This window comes from Eschrichtius robustus, chromosome 3 (genome assembly GCF_028021215.1).
Source record: "Eschrichtius robustus isolate mEscRob2 chromosome 3, mEscRob2.pri, whole genome shotgun sequence".
In the NCBI taxonomy this organism is placed as follows: Eukaryota; Metazoa; Chordata; class Mammalia; order Artiodactyla; family Eschrichtiidae; genus Eschrichtius; species Eschrichtius robustus.
Window position 1 is genome coordinate 73,810,380 of NC_090826.1, and position 16,503 is coordinate 73,826,882.

Sequence of the window (16,503 nt, forward strand, 5' to 3'; positions counted from 1 at the left end):
TATCAATCATTTCTATCCAGGACCACTACACACACATATATACTTCGAAATCCATCCTCATGCTCACAGCAACCAGATGGGGTGTGTTTTCCTAATTAGCCTACTTGGAGCAGCAGGCACTTTTTTTTCTAATTTCCACAAAGCTGTCTTAAATTAGAGGCAGTCTTATTTACGTATATAATTCTTCTAGACTATACAAGCCTGAGAGGAGGAACTTTGTTCATTTAACATTTATACACAATGGGTGTTTTAAAAAATAGATGTTGAATAAATTAATAAAATCATAGTGTCTGGTATCACTTACCAAATTGGTCTCATTAGGTGGAATGTACTTCTCTGTTCCCATTCGCACAAGTCCATCATGGTAGAGAAATATTTTTAGTGGATCACACGATGTTACCAGAATATAAATTCGTAAATCAAACTTGTAACCTTCCATTAGGAAAGGCTTTTCAATGTATTCTTGAACAATCAAATGATCCTGAGATGGAAGTTTGTCACCATTTCTTATCAAAGAAATCCTAAATTTAGAGAAAAGATTAAAAGAATAATTTGTTATGGAGTCAGAATTTTAATAAAGTTATAGGTAATACTCAAGAGGAAAGTGGTCCCATCACACACACACAAAAACAATACGGCATAAAAATACTGTCAGAAGCAACTTTTTCAGAACCATGGATACTAACCAAGGAACATGTGATAAAAACAAACAAACAAACAAAAAAAAAACAGCTGAATCTGTGTAAAAGAGATTCCTAGCATTTTAACTTACTCTGGTACCACCCCCAACCCCCAGCTCAGCAGTGGCCTTGAGCAGTAACCCGTGTTCCCAGTACAGGTACTGATTCTAGAGGCAGCAGAACAGACCTATTCTTGTGGTTGTTTTGTTTGTTTGTTTGTTTATTTGTTTAAATCAGTTCTGTGGTTCCCTGGACAATCTCAAAGGTTTTCTTTTATCTTGTCTAACTGCGAACTCTCCCAGTGCTGAAGCAGCTACTTGGGGGGATTGGGGGGGGTGGTCAGAGACATATGTTGAAAACATTTAAAGACAAATGTAGTAGTCCCTGCTGCCTGGGGCAACAAATAGCAGTTGGGAAAAACAACAGACTAACTGCAAAGATTGGGGAAAAAGACAGGAATGACAGTCTTTGGGGAATAAGGGCTTTGAAAATCTCTCACATATTTCTGGGATTCTAGAAGGCCATATGAATGCCCAGGGCTAAGTGCATGCTCAGGAAAGACCTGAGATGGCCCTAAACTCTTACCTCCAGCTAACCATCAAGCTCTGTACAAGTAGGAAGTGAAGGCTAAGGCAGAGTTATAAACTACCTAGCTAAGTGTTGAGGGCATGCTCCAACACACACACACACGCACACACACACATACACCATCTGCAAGGATTGGGGGATAAATATATATCTATACCTATATCCATATACACACACACACATATATATATGTGTGTGTGTGTATATGGATATAGGTATAGATATAGATATTTGGTTCCCAGTGTTTAAGGAAATCTCTATTCAATTACTAACGGATTGGACAATTACACTGACCACTGACCTAACAGAACAGGAACTTCAGAGGTCACACACAATAAAAAATACAAACTTTACAAAATTATTTCAGAAAGGTCACTAAACAAATAAACATCAATGGTAACAAAAAACCCTGTAGAGGAGAGAGAATCTAATTGTCAGAGTGGCTACATTACAATACACAAAATGTCCAATTTTCAACAAAATATCATGAGTCATTCAAAAAAAAAAAGTATGACCCAGACACAAAAAAAATTCTCAATTAATAGAAACTATATCTGAGGAAACCCAGACATTTGGCTTACTAGACAATAAATTATTTAAATCAACTATTTTAAATTTGTTCAAAAAGCTAAAGGAAATCATGTACAAAGAACTGAAGGAAACCATGGGAATAATATCTCACCAATGCAGAATATCAGTAGAGATAGAAATTACTTTTAAAGGTGGTGGGGTAGGTGGGGGGAACCAAACAAAAATTCTGAAGTTGAAAAGTACAATAACTGAAACAAAAATACATTAGAGGGGCTAAACAGAAGATTTGGGAAGGCAGGGAAAGAATCAGCAAACTTGAAGATAAATCAATTGAGATTAGTCTGAGGAACAGAAAGGAAAAAGAATGAAGAAAAATGAACAGAGCTTAAGAGTCCTGCAAGACAACATCAATAATATCAACACACTCATAATGGGTGTCTCAAAAGGAGAAAAGAGAAAGGGGCAAAAAGACTCTTTGAAGAATTAATGGCTGAGAATCTCCCAATCTGATGAAAAATATTAACCTACAAATCAAGAAGCCTAATAAACTTCAAGCAAGATAAACTCAAAGAGAGCCACACTAAGACATGTTCTAATCAAACTGTCAAAAGCCTAGAGAAAGAGAGAAAAAAGTAGCAAGACAGGACACTCATCCCACCCAAGGGATCCTCATTAAGATAAAGAGCTAATTTCTCATCAGAAACAATGGAGGGCAGGAGACAGTAAGATGACATATTCAAAGTGCTGATAGAAAAAGAAAAAAAAAAACTGTTAACCAAGAAATCTATATCTGACAAAATATTCAAAATTGAAAGAGAAATTAAGACATTACCAGATAAACAAAAACTGAGAGAGTTTGTTGCTATTATACCTGGCCTATAAGAAATGCTAAAGACAATCCTTCCGGCTGAAGCAAAGGGACACTAGGCAGTAATTAAAATCTACACAAAGAAATAAAGAACACCTGTAAAGATTACTACATAGGTAAAAATAAAAGTCACTACTAGTGTAGTTTAGGTTTGTAACTGCTTATTTTTCCTGTATTATTTAAAACACAACTGCATAAAACAATTATTATAAATCTATTTTGATGGGCACACAATATATACAGGTGTAATTTGTGACAAAACATCATAAAGGGGGCAGAGGCAAATAGAAGCAAAGTTTTGTTGTTGTTGTTGTCATTGTTTTTACTGTTAAAAGTAATTATATTAATCCAAACTAGGTTGTTATAAATTGAGATGCTAATTGTAACCCCAAAGCAACCATTTAAAAAATAACTCAAAAAATATATAGTAAAATAAATGACAATGAAATTAAAATGGTACACTAGAAAATACCCATGTAATACACAAGAGGGCAGAAATGGAGAAATTGAGGTATGAAAACTATATAAGACATAAAGAAAACAAATAGCAAAATGCCAAAAGTAAATCTTTCCATATCAATAATTACATAATAAATAAGAATGGATTAACTCTCCAGCTGAAAGACAAGATTTGGCAGAATGTATAAAAAATATGGCCCAACTACATGCTGTCAACAAGAGCCACACTGTATATTCAAAGACTTAAATAGGCTGAAAGTGAACAAGTGGAAAGGATATTCCATGCAAACAGTAACCAAGAGAGAACTGAAGTGGCTATACTAGTATCAGACAAAATAGACTTTAAGACAAAAAGTACTGCAACAGACAAAGAAGAACAGTAATATAATAATTTTTAAAAGTCAATGCATCAAGAAGATATAATAATTATAAACATATGCACCTCATAACAGAGCTCCAAAATATATGAAGCAAAAACTGATAGAATTGAAGGCACAGATAGACAGTTCAACAATAGCAGCTGAAGTGTTCAATGCCCCCCACTCTCAATAATGAACAGGACAATTAAACAGAAAACCAGCAAGGAAATAGATACATTCTACAGATGAGAGAGGTGTACTTCACCTATGTACTTTTGCATTGCATGAGATAAACCCTGGCAGCACAGTATGTATAGTATACTTTTCAGCTATTTTATTACTGTAGTCAATTCATATTATTAACTATTTACACTAACATTAAATATATATAAAAATGAATTTTTAACATAATTTTTAACATTAAAATTGAGAAAATGTGAACTTCAATTATCCCCCCCAAAATGTTTACCTTGATACTAACATATAGTGAACCAAATTTACATTAAACAATTAATATACAATTTCCACTAACACTACATGTTGTTTGTCTTTTAAATTACTAAACCACAGTTTAAAATAATGTCTGATTAAATTATTAAATTATGATTAAAAGTTAAAAGGAAATGTGTTGAACAGTAATTTACCTGGCAGCTATATTTCCAAATATCTTTTTTCCCCACAGCACTCTAAATCAAAGATAAAAATTACTTGTGTTTTTATTAAAAGTAGCCTCAGCCACATTTTCTTTGAAAAAGTAAACAGCAGAAAACTAGCATAAGAAAGCAAAAGTAAACAGGAATATTAAGTTGTATAATCTATCCCCAGCTAACAGGTCTAGTTCTCAGCACTTTAGCTTAAAATGTGTTCTACTCATCTTCAATCCAATTACCATGGCTACATAAAGAAAAAAATTATTTGTAAAGCAAAGAAAATAGATATTTTGTGCTTAAAATTTTTTTTAAAGATGAAAACAGTAACACCCTTTCCATTTCATTCACCAACTCAATTTAGCTCTACTGTATCAATTGATTTTCCTCTCCAAGCTTACTCTAAAATTATGATGAATGCAAATTTTATGTTTAAGAAAAAAATTAGAAAATATTTACTTTTCTCTATTTTGTAGTCTCCTATCAAAGTCTCACAACCTGCTGATTAAATTTTCAGATTGAATTATTGAAGTCTCCGGGACAGGGTAAAAGGGCTCATTAAATATTTAGTTCCAAAAAAAGCAAAAGTTAGAAAGCCATTTTATTATTTTTTTCATATTAGTACTCAACCATGAGCAAATGGTCACACTTATTCTTTCCCCCAATTTTTTAAAATTTTTATGTATTCCATATGAAAAATACCTACCCATGACCCATTGCACCATTAGCTGGTTTTACTATAAAAGTCTTCTGCTTTCTTTTTTTCTTTAATTCTTTCATATAATTCTGAAATTGTGTATATTCAGCAGGGAAGATCCATGTTCGAGGAACAAAGGTATAATCCAGAGGCCGGGACTTGATCATTCTGTAAGTTAGAGATAATATGAAAAGTAACTTCTATTCAAACTTATCTAAACTTTCTTTCTCTGTGCTACTGACATTTACTACAAGGATTTAAATTCCCTCCATTTCTTCATTTATTGATCTATTCATTAATTTTTTAAAATGCCTATTAATCACCTACTATATGTTAGGCACTATTCTAGATACTAGGGATACATCAGTGGAAAAAATAGACAAGAATTTCTGCCCCATGTACTAATTTACATATTAATAGATCAAACATTTGAGTATATACTACGTGTTGGGCACTGAGGATTAACATGGTCTCTGTTCTAAGGGATTTACATATAGGCTGTTAATTAAATACAGTGTGATAGGTGCAATAAAGCTGTATAAGGCAAGGTAACATGTGGAAGGCGTCATTAACTCTGCCTCCGGGATGGGGGTGGTTAGTATGGTTCACAGCCAGGTGCCATTCATATTGCTTCTTAAAAGATGATTTGGAGTTTGCTGGGTCATCCATAGGGAAAAATTTTAGATTGCCTTTTACCCTGGTGTTTTCTGGAGTTTTACTACTTTTGTGAGAAAACCATTGAAGCCTCTGAGTCAGGTTTTGTTTATATCAACTACATCTACCTATACATGTAGTTTTATGGCTACAATGTATGGCCTGACATTTTTGTATTTGCTATAAATCAGGCTGCCTATTTGGTACATAACTTAGGGATATTGATACAATACTAGGTATAAAATGTTTGTTTTTGATTAATCCAAATGCTAATTATTTGGTACATATTGATTCCCAATAACAATTTTAAAATTCTTAGAAATATTTTAAAATATTACCTATTAAAGAAAATCTGATTGTTTCAAAAAGTCTTCTTTAGAAATGTATGCAAGTCTTTTATAGATGAGTAGTTACTGTTTCCAAACAAGGTTAGTTAAAACTAAAATGGGACCATAGTATATAATATGCACAGAAGCAGGGCCTATACTGTAAGACTAGGGTGTGGAATATATAAGCCACCTGGCTTCCACAACTGGAAGGTCATACAGTTATCATATTTCAAGTGCTCTTTCAAGAGAACCCTATACAAAAAGTTATGTTTCCAATATGAGAAGGAAAATAATCACCAACTCCATCTGTCAAATCCAAAATAAGCCAACCAGGTAAATAATCTCAGTACAAAATAGGCTAACACTGATTGCTTTGAAACACACACACACACACACACACACAGACACACACGTACACACACACATATCTAAAATATCTAAAGGAAGCACAATAACAGTGCTAATGTACTTGTTTTTATTTCCAGCACCTTTACATGTATTTATTATATTTTAACAATAATGTGAAATTAGATCAAGTTAAAGCTTTAATAGACCAATACATTTTAAAACTAACCATGAGGTGTTTATGAATGATACCATTCTTTGTTATACTTAGAAAAAAATCCAAGCATACAGTTTATCAACTTTCTTAAAATAAAAAAAAAATCTAATCAACAGAAATATAAGCTGCACAAAAATTCTGCAGTATATTCAGTATAACACTTTACCTGTTAACAGTTTTTCCCATGAAAGCAGATTATTACTCTAAATAATGGTCTCTGAGATAAATATGTGTGCATGTATCCCCGGGTAGGAACATATACATGTGTGTATGCATATATGTGTGCACACAGGCACCTATTACAGTCCCTGGCACATATTAGATGCTCAATAACCAGTATTCTGAACACACACATACCCACAGGCGGGATATAATGCAACAACTTAGTTCCTGCAAGGTTTAACTGAAAATAATTAAGTATATATTGAATGCCATGTACAGAAAACTTTTTACATTTAAAAGAAAAACTTATGCTGCTAGAGAGACAGCAAGTTGCAGTGAAAAGAACCCTGAAATTCTGGAGACCAGGTTTCTACTCCAGCTCTGCTGTTAGCTATTTGACTTTGTGCAAGATATTCATGTCTCTGACCCTCAATTACCTCCTCTGCAAAGTCAAAGAATAGAACCAGGAAAATTTTAAAACACTTCCAGCTCTAAAATTCTATCTCTTCCGACAAAATATCATTTCAAATCAATATAAATTTGTGAAAGATAGCACTATGACATTCAAAATGTAATTTTTGAACAGGTCTTCTCTATTACAAGAAAATGAAGATTACTTGGTCATATTTCTTGCTAGGAAATCCTTCCTACAGATCTCCCCCATTCCTGGAAAATGGTTGATCCTCTGGAAAATAAAAAGGTCAACATTAATATTTTCATTAACTTAATGAATATATTCATTTATACTATAATACAGTTACATTCATTCTTTGAGTTTAATTTTTTTTAGTAAAAAACAAAAAAAACTGATGAAAATGGACTAATTTGTTGCCTACAGCCAATTTTGTATAACCCTCTACACTAACAGGAAGAACTATTCAAAATCTCAACTGTCTAAAATTCCATGTATTTGGCTTTTTTATTTTTTAATATGTTTGTATTACATTCCAGAAATAAAATAATGAAGCCAAATTACACATAGCTGACATTACAAGGGATATCCGTATTCAGATCTCTTTATGCAGTCTACTCCGCATCGTTCATCTTTAAGCATAATGCAAAGCACCAGCCTAGGAAGAGTTTTCCTCTATTAATTCTTCCTTAAAGATGGAAAGAGGTTAAAAGTTAAATTTGAGAGGATGCAGTCTTCAGGCAAAAAGTCAGTACAACTGGACAGCAACAAAACAGGCTATTCAGGTAAATTAGAACTGAAATTTAATACGTCAACATATTAAGAGCCTTATGTAAAGAAAATTATAATGGAATTCATATAACTTTCCTACTAACCAAAAATTGGTCATGATTAATTTCCCACCTGGTAATTTTGCAGCTCTGCAATCTTCTCCTGCTGAACAGCTGAATCACACCATATAAGGTTACTTGTTTCATCCTCATCTGGCGTTTTCATAAATCCCATTTCATCTATTACTAAACGAACTGCAAGTAAACAGTTAAGTTAAACCAAAATTAAAATACTTCTGAAATCCATTCATTATGAAAATCTTTTTTGATATATATCCATTTTAGCTCACAGTATTTCACTCGTAAAATTTCCATTAGTTATAGCATAACCTTATTTTTAGCTACAACAATTTAATGCCAAATTATACTCAATAGCAACAGAGAACTGTTTTTAAGTGGCACCCAAAATCCTTAGTTTCAATTTTCTGAGATTTAACAGGTACACAACACTATTAAAGACTTCAGTGATTATTCATAGCATAGTGAAAATACACACACAGCTGACAACACATCTACTCAGGAAAATGTACTTTTATGGCTTTTTCATGACCTTGGGTTAGGTACAAAAGGGAAAAGATAAAAATAGCCCCTGATCATTAGACCTAACCTATATTTTCCACCTCCCTAGTTCAAATTATTTTTAGCAGTTAAAACCAAGTCAGCTATATTGACACAGGATACAAAATAATGAAGCAGAATTACAGGAGAGATTTGGAAACTCTGGCCCTCCTATCTGCTCCCAACCCTCTTATCCTATGGAAAAAATTTATGCTCAGAGAAAATCTTGTTTTTTAGATTTCACAATCAACACATTGATATCACAATTACACAATTAACATATTGACATTTTTCTTCCAATGAGGTTCAAATTTAGAATAAAGATCAGCAAATACTTAGGATAAATTTAGGTTCCAACAGAATTTGGAGTCTTAATAGAATGGTGTAACAAATTAGCAGCGCTTCGATGTTTATTTTTAAACATTTTCTTTATACTGCCCTATATATGGGGAGGTACGGTAAAAAGGGATTAATTGTCTGAATGTACTTGGCTCAGGTATGAAACTGATGACCAGACACCTGCTGGTCTCAAGTCCTAGGGACTCTTGATTTCTTTCTGGCTGAGGAGAAAGAACGGGCTTGTTATGCACTAATGCCTGGAACACAGGCATAATAGAAGAAGACAGTGACTGGAGACGGGTGAGGTCGGGGAAGGGACTGTTGAGGTGAAGCTGCTTTTATCCATGAGAAGCTTGATAAAACGCGGGGCTGTTCTGAAGGCCTAGGTGACAACGTACAGTACAAGAATTTGGGGAAAGGGCTGTTCCGCTCTCTGCCGCAGACCACCATGCAGTGTTGGCGTCCTGAGGGCCCAAGAGCTTCTGTGTCATCTAGAGCTCGTGGGGAGGGCAAGGACCATAGTGACACAGCCTAGGAGAGTTCTTTCAGTGGCTCACAAGCAGAAAACAGTGACAAGGCCAGAACCGCAGCTCAGGGGCAGACCCATTTCTGAATGCATGGAAGTCATTGCCCTGGGCCTCTCAGAAATAACTGGGAAACCCCTGAGGAGAGAAATGGAACTGGTGGCAGTTACGGACGGAGGGAGTATAATGAGCTACTAAAATGTGGGTATTAATGTACACATGAGCTGGTGAGGCTGGGAACATTCAGGGTACATAACAATGGTGGAAAAGACCCATTCTTTCTTTAGACTCTCAAAGTCAAATTTGTAAGGTCGGTCATATATAAATCTCTCTTATTATGAAATTCAAAGCTTGGAGAGCTGACAAAGTTGAACTTCAAAGAAAAATACAATGTAGGGTATTAAACTGTCACTTTTTTTTTCAGCTAAGCTATTTGATCATATTTTTGTTTGAACTGAAGTTTTAGAAATCAATTGGCATCTTTTTAAGTATACCATCCTCCACTGCACAGAAAAGAACTTCCTTTAACATGTCAGTTCCAAATAGAAGGCTGTTGGCAGCCAAAGCCTAAATCCGTGCTCTTAAATGTTGGTCTTTTAGGAGCTCTCTTTACAAAAAGAAGTGAAGTAATTGCCTCAATATTGAATTTCTACCAAACCAAACTCCCCGTTGGTAAAATAGAGATAACCACACCAACCATTTTTCTCACATTTCCCCTTGCATAATTAAGTACCCCCTTCTCCAATCTGTCTTGTCCCTATTTAATGAAAATTACCAAAAATACATTCCTCACAAATTTGTCCTACTTTTTTTTGCCTTGACCCATAGAGCTTTCAGAGGCTGTTCAGGAGTTTTAAAAATAGGAATCCATGCAACAACTCTCTGAATTTTAGATACAGAGGACACCTTAATGTTCCTCAATTTAAATTTCAATTCATATTTTATTTAGGCTGTATGATAGAGTAAAAAGAACACTAAATTTGGAAGCAAATTAATTCAGATTCAAGTTCTACTTTTGCCATCTGTACAATCTTGAGTAAGTTGCTAACTCTCAGTGAGCTTCAGTTTCTTCAACTGTGCTAAGGGGCATTTTAAAAAGTAATAATTAAAATTTCATAATGTATTAATTATAGGACTACTGTGAGAATGTAGTTCACCATTCCACAACGTGTCTCCATGAGGAATTATGGGAGAAATTTCTCTCAAGACTCGGAAATAGAAAAAATTGCATTTCCCTTGAATAACCAGTATGGTTTTATCTTCTGGGCACTGTGTATTCTATAGCTGATTATGTTTCGATTATTTGCTTTGCTTGCTAGGAAGCTCAGAGTCAAACCCATGCTCATCTCTAACTATACAGGATTTCATAGAATGCAGTTTGTATTCTGATCAGCCACAAGATTCATCCTATTTTACTGTTTTTATTTTTCCTTATTTATTTTCTTATGGCTGTTAGCCACTTCAAATTCACTATTAGAGTGAGGAAAGTCAGGGAAAAGGACAACAAGGGAGTAATGCAGCCTATTTGACAGGGTTACTGGAAGATTAAATGAGGTAATTCATGTGAAAATATTTGGTCCAGGGTTATAAAAGAATTAATATTAAGACCAGTAGTGATCAAAGTATTCTACATGAGGAAACAGGCAACACCAGGGACAAAACACAAGTGTCCTGACTATGGCTTAATTATCTTTCTATTATATAATTCAACCTGTCAAAGGAGCAGTAATTAAATTACAAGAAGTAATCTGTTGCATATCACAAGGTTAAATAAGGGAAAGCAAGGTAACACTTTCTCCTGGACACACAGCCAATTGTCTCTTTCCCTCCCCTATACTTAGCTTTGTATTCTCCCAGCAGTCCCTGGTCCAAGTCTCCAAGCCTGATCTAGCCAGGGCTTTTGCTAAACACAACTGAGCAGGCTCAGCAAAGAGGTCTGGAATCAGTGTGAAGCAGCCTAATGCAACTTCAGCCCTTGGAAGTGAGAGGGAACTACAGTTAAAAACACTCTCCTTTGGATCAAGTTGCTTATAAACCCCACCAGGACCTTAAAAGCAAACAGGAGGATAGGTTGACACCGCCCATTAATCACTTTGACAATGGTTACTCTTGTTTTTTCACTCTAGAAAATACGCTGCAAATAATTCACATCTCACCCTCCCACATTAACTCGCCCAAAGTTTTTTCCTCTGAGGAACACTTGTTGAAATAGAGTATTAGGGGACCTCGATTCCTATGAAATATTCCATTGATTGCTGATGAACTTTGGTGAATTACTGTTAGTGGAAACACGACCCTCAAAGGTTAATAAGAGTAAGAATAATTAACATCCTTGAGATTCACATGGTTTCCTCAACTCTTTTAATGCAAAATTATTTTTTAAAAAGAGGAAGATGTTTTGAGTACTTGTAGTAGTAATGAGTTTCTCAGTGCCGGGCAAAAGTATCTTAATTTAAAGTAATTAATTCTTATCTATTCTCTCCACTGCAGATACTGCTTACATATAAAAACTAAAATTCTATTAATAAAAGGCAACAGTATCATCAAAATAATTTTTAAAGCATAGAGAGAAATATGTTCTTACTCTATTGTCAGGTTCTCATTGTTTAATATAAATCTCAAATTCCGCACTTTTCATTTTACATTTTTAATCTGTTTTAAAAATGATTTACAAAATAATGAATGTTAAAGGGTAAACATAATTTTAGCCCCAAGTGAAAAATGCATTAGAATAATACAATTTTCCTAAGCACATCTGTATTTAAAGATTAAAGCTAGAACCATTGGTTTTACTGCTCATATTACTTTATATTTGATTTAAAAACTAAGTATTAATCAAAATCATATATATTTAATCCAATCCCATCAATAACTAAAGCTTTTTAGTTTACACTGATGTTCTATTTGATTACTGACATGTTAAATATCTCATAAAAAAGAAAATTTTATAGAAGGCATTCAAAAATCCATTACATAGAAGATAATTATCTCTGAATTTCTATGTTGTTTTCAACATCAAATTAGTTTTTCTGACAATTATGAAAATCTCATGATTCTGAGGAGACCTACCAATTTCAAACTTTGTCCCAGCAACATTTGCTGTAATGGTTCCCTTCTTTTTCTTCTTTCTGACTTTCCTTTTCATCGTGCTTTGATAAGGCAATTCTGTATTCAGATCCAGGGGAGAGGGTCCCTGAATAACTTTAAAAGAAATGTAAACCAACCAAACATCACTGAAATAACAAAAACTCCATACCAGAGAACATAAATGCCCCCCACAAGGTAAAATTATAAATTCTGATTCTTTGAGTCCCCAATTAATTTTTAATTCTTAAAAAGTTAGCAGTGATGATCTATAACACAGCCACATAATAGGTACACATGATTAAATCAAGCTGCTTACCTCTTTCTTGAGGCAAAGATGGCATTCTTGCCTGTGCCGATTAACAAGCAGTGTGCGCTGCTGCTGTACAAGCTCTTAGGAAACCTGGAAGGCCCGCATTAGTCCAAGTAGGATATGGCTCCAAATCACTGAAAGTTCCTATCATATTATCTTGGTGGAATCCTCAGATTTCAGGACATTGAAATTATGAGATAAGAAGGGACCTGCAGGGATTTTAAAACAAGGGCATTTAGAAAACAACTTTTACGACATTTTTTCGATACATGCCAATACTCTTCTTTTTAAAAGTCAAGGACAGATGAAAGTTAATGTAGTTAATCAACAAATATTAGTTAATTTATTAAACCTTATGTAAAAATGCCAAGCAATAGTCCCCTGTTTTTAAAGTGCACAATCTAAAGGAGGAGGTTGTAAGTCATGTATCATATTTACATACAGTAAATAACACGCTTTACACAAACAAGAACAACAATAACAATATTCACTACCATTTGTTGAACGTTTACTATCTCAGGTCACTTATACCACTTAATCTTTCAACAAAACTATAACGTAGAAGCTTTTATCCCCATCTAACAGATAAGTAAATTGAGCTCAGAAAGGACAAATCTTCACAAAGAAAGTAAGTGACAAAGTAGAGATTAAAATAACATCTCTCTGATGTTAAAACCAGTACCCTTAACCAGGACCCCATACAACCTTCAACCCAATGCCTGTAACTTGGCTGCAGCCCCGCTTTTAATATGAAACAGTGAAATAACTGCCAGTGCCAGGGTAGAGATCACATGCTGACAGAATGGAGAAAAAAGAAATTCCCTTTTAAGTTGTGTGAGGGGGAGGGGTGACTTCATCAAACAGACCACATTTGAATTACGCCTTTAAAAATGAGAACAATTTTGAAAGGCAGAAAATTGGAGTCATTACCATGATGATCTTATTTGGGCACACAGAGGAACACAGTAAACATTTTGTAATGAATGAACTAATTAGTTTGGCTACGCCTCAACATGGCCTATTACACTTCACTTATATTTTCATTGTGTATGTATGAACCTAGGGGTTGTGCCCTGACTATACTATACTGCCCAGGCTATACTATCAACTTTCTAACTTCTTCCTTCACACTTCAAGAATCTTCAAGTTCTTGTAAAATGTCTCTAAACATGATGAAAGTTATAAAAACTACCACAATAAACAAAGGTATGACATCAACACCTTTATCAAGACATTATCAGGTTTATGAGAAGTTCAGAAGTATTTAAAAATTCAGCTACATAAAATGTGACTCATACATACCACTCCCAACAGTCATTATTAATAATAAGATTCATTATTAAAGAAAATATAGAACTTAATTTGTTCTCAAGTATCATTTTCACTAGAATAATTCTCTAGAATAATTCAATATCAAAACCAGGGAACTATTATTTATTACAGACCAACTGTGGGCAGGCACTATGTTAAGAATCTGAACTATTTTACCTCATTAACAAACTTGGAACTTAGGTATCATTTCCCCCAATTTTCTAGACATGGAAACTAAGGCTAAATAAGTTAAGTAAATCAAGGTAATACAGCTTATAAATAGAAAACCTGGGCTTTGAACCCAATTTTGTCTGATTATCTGTTCTATTCACTGAGCCCCACTAGTTTCAGACAGCGTGCTAATATGCTACATAGATGTACAAGAAGTTTGTGACCCTATTGCAGTCCATACTGCAAGATATGGGTGTATCTGGGAATTCACGATACTTCAAACCCAACAGTGAAATCACAGTAAACATCCCTAACCTGACGACAGCTCCCAATTCCAAGCTGGAAATAGACTAGATCATTTTTCAGAATAAAAGAAAGGAGTAGTCTATGGCTCAGTTTGGTTTCCTTCTGGAAGGTCTGATACCTCAGGGAGGTAACTATTTGAGTTTACAAGTCCTTGTGCAACACCTTGTTACTGGAGTAAACAAAGATCCTCTTATGGTAATGGAGTACTTATTACATTGAAAGTAGGTGACAAAGTCAACAAGAGCTTGAGAACAATGTTTGCCTATACTAACAATAAATTAATAATTGTTATAGGCTGTAAAAACAGACTTATTAACTTCTGACTTACATAATGAGCCTAACAACTTCGATTTGTATAGAGCTCAAAACAAGAACTGTTATCCCTTCCCCCAACCACACAGAATTTAAAGGCCTTAAACTTATTCTCTCCATAGATTATGCTTAATTCCATTTATGGTTTGGTGATTAACAATAAAAGTGCTCTAACAAACTCCAGGACCTCATTCTGCCATCCAATTCTAACCATTTCACTTTATTCTAAACAAGAGATTTGAGATGACAGATTGATCACACCACTCAGATGAACCATGGTTACCTACTTTCCAAAAGGAGAAAGCATGTTTTGGTTACCTCCCAAATAAGCCAAGTTTCGCTGCAAAGTAAAATCACCTGAGGCACTTTTGAAAATCCTGGTACCCAGGCCACACCCCAGACCCAGGTGGGGCTTAAGCATCAGCATTTTTAAAGCTCTCCAAATGATCCTAGTGTACAGCCAAGGTTGACAACCTCTGTTGTAAGCACATAACTGCACTAAAGCAAATAATAGTTAATTACAACATACACATATCAAATTATAAGAAAAAAGTAAAACAAAGATGAAAACTCTTATAACTGAATGAAAAGGGTCAAATAGGTAGAAGTCATCTATAAAAATCCTTATATCTAGTTCAAGTAAACAAATTAGAAGAAAAAAGAATTAGGAGATCAGCAGAAATTGATTTCTAAGACAAACAATTTTATTTTGCAAGTAAAGAAGCCATTTCCAAAAGGAATCAATTTACTAAAATGTCAAGCAAATAGTATCCTTAAATGTAGAACTTCAAGTGCTACCACGCAAAACAACAGCTGCATAAGACTGAAACAACAAAAATTCTAATATATTCGTGATGGAGTACCCTTCCTTCCCAGTTCTTCCTGCTGAATTTCTACCCATCACTTAAAATCCAAATAAATTTCCACTTTTTCCTTAAAGCTTCCTCTGATCATGTCTGAAAAAATTCATTTCTCCCTCTTCTGGCCTATCCTAGAGACCATTATTTGTACCCCTATCATATCACCAATCACAAACCAAGAAACTAAGCTCTGTGAAAACAGTGGTTTTCTTCTATCTTGTTCACTCTTCCACTCCCAGAGCCTAAAACAGTGCCTAACACAGTGCTCAATAAGTGCTTGTTCATGAATTTTTAAAAGTCAATCAACTAACGACACCTGGGAGTAAGAAGAGGTGGTTATGGAGCTCTGAGAAGCAAAACACATGTATATATTACTTTCACATTTTTAAGTGAAAAAAGCAAAGTACATAAAAGTTTACATTTGTGTAAAATGATAGGTGAATACATGGATATATGCACAGAGCAGTGGTGGCCTTTTGTAGCTGGGGGCAGAGCTAAGGGAGGCTAACTTTCATGTATACCCTTTAGTGACCCAAGCATGTATCACCTATTCAAAAAGTTAAATATATGTGATAAAAGTTTGTGTCAACACTATCATGTTGACAACAAAAACCATCAAATTGTGTATTTCATTTAGATGAAAATAATTTAATCTAGATGAAAGTATAATATGGTAGAAAGAGCACTGAACAAGAAGTCAATTAGAACTCTTACCCTTTACTCTGCCATTTACCAAATAGATGACTTAATTTCTTAGTATGCAAAAGGAAGGAATTGATTCTTTCCAGCCCTAAAGTCTAAAATGTCAACCAATGAGGATAGCATTGTTGATATTTTGGATGACAACAAGATGAAGACAAAACTACTTTTGTGTAAAAAAACAGGGAAACTCAGACCTTCTCCAACAATCCCCCCAAACCCATGCCCTGGTGAATGGTATATGGGCT

The 16,503-nt window shown here is 34.5% G+C and overlaps 1 protein-coding gene across 4 annotated transcripts in view; it reads right to left on the minus strand.

Moving 5' to 3' along the window:
* The window catches only part of TTLL7 (tubulin tyrosine ligase like 7), a 98,639-nt gene extending 85,867 nt beyond the window's left edge, over positions 1-12,772 (minus strand). For 3 of the 4 annotated variants that reach the window (XM_068540181.1, XM_068540182.1, XM_068540179.1), the window contains exons 1-6: positions 12,603-12,772; positions 12,269-12,400; positions 7,852-7,973; positions 7,154-7,221; positions 4,839-4,997; positions 305-521 (exon numbers count right to left, since the gene is read on the minus strand). In XM_068540181.1, the coding sequence (XP_068396282.1) occupies positions 305-521; positions 4,839-4,997; positions 7,154-7,221; positions 7,852-7,973; positions 12,269-12,400; positions 12,603-12,627 (723 nt within the window). In that variant the 5' untranslated portion in view covers positions 12,628-12,772. The remainder of the gene's footprint in view (positions 1-304; positions 522-4,838; positions 4,998-7,153; positions 7,222-7,851; positions 7,974-12,268; positions 12,401-12,602) is intronic. The other variant, XM_068540180.1, reaches the window with a different exon arrangement.
* Between the last annotated feature and the right edge of the window lie 3,731 nt (positions 12,773-16,503).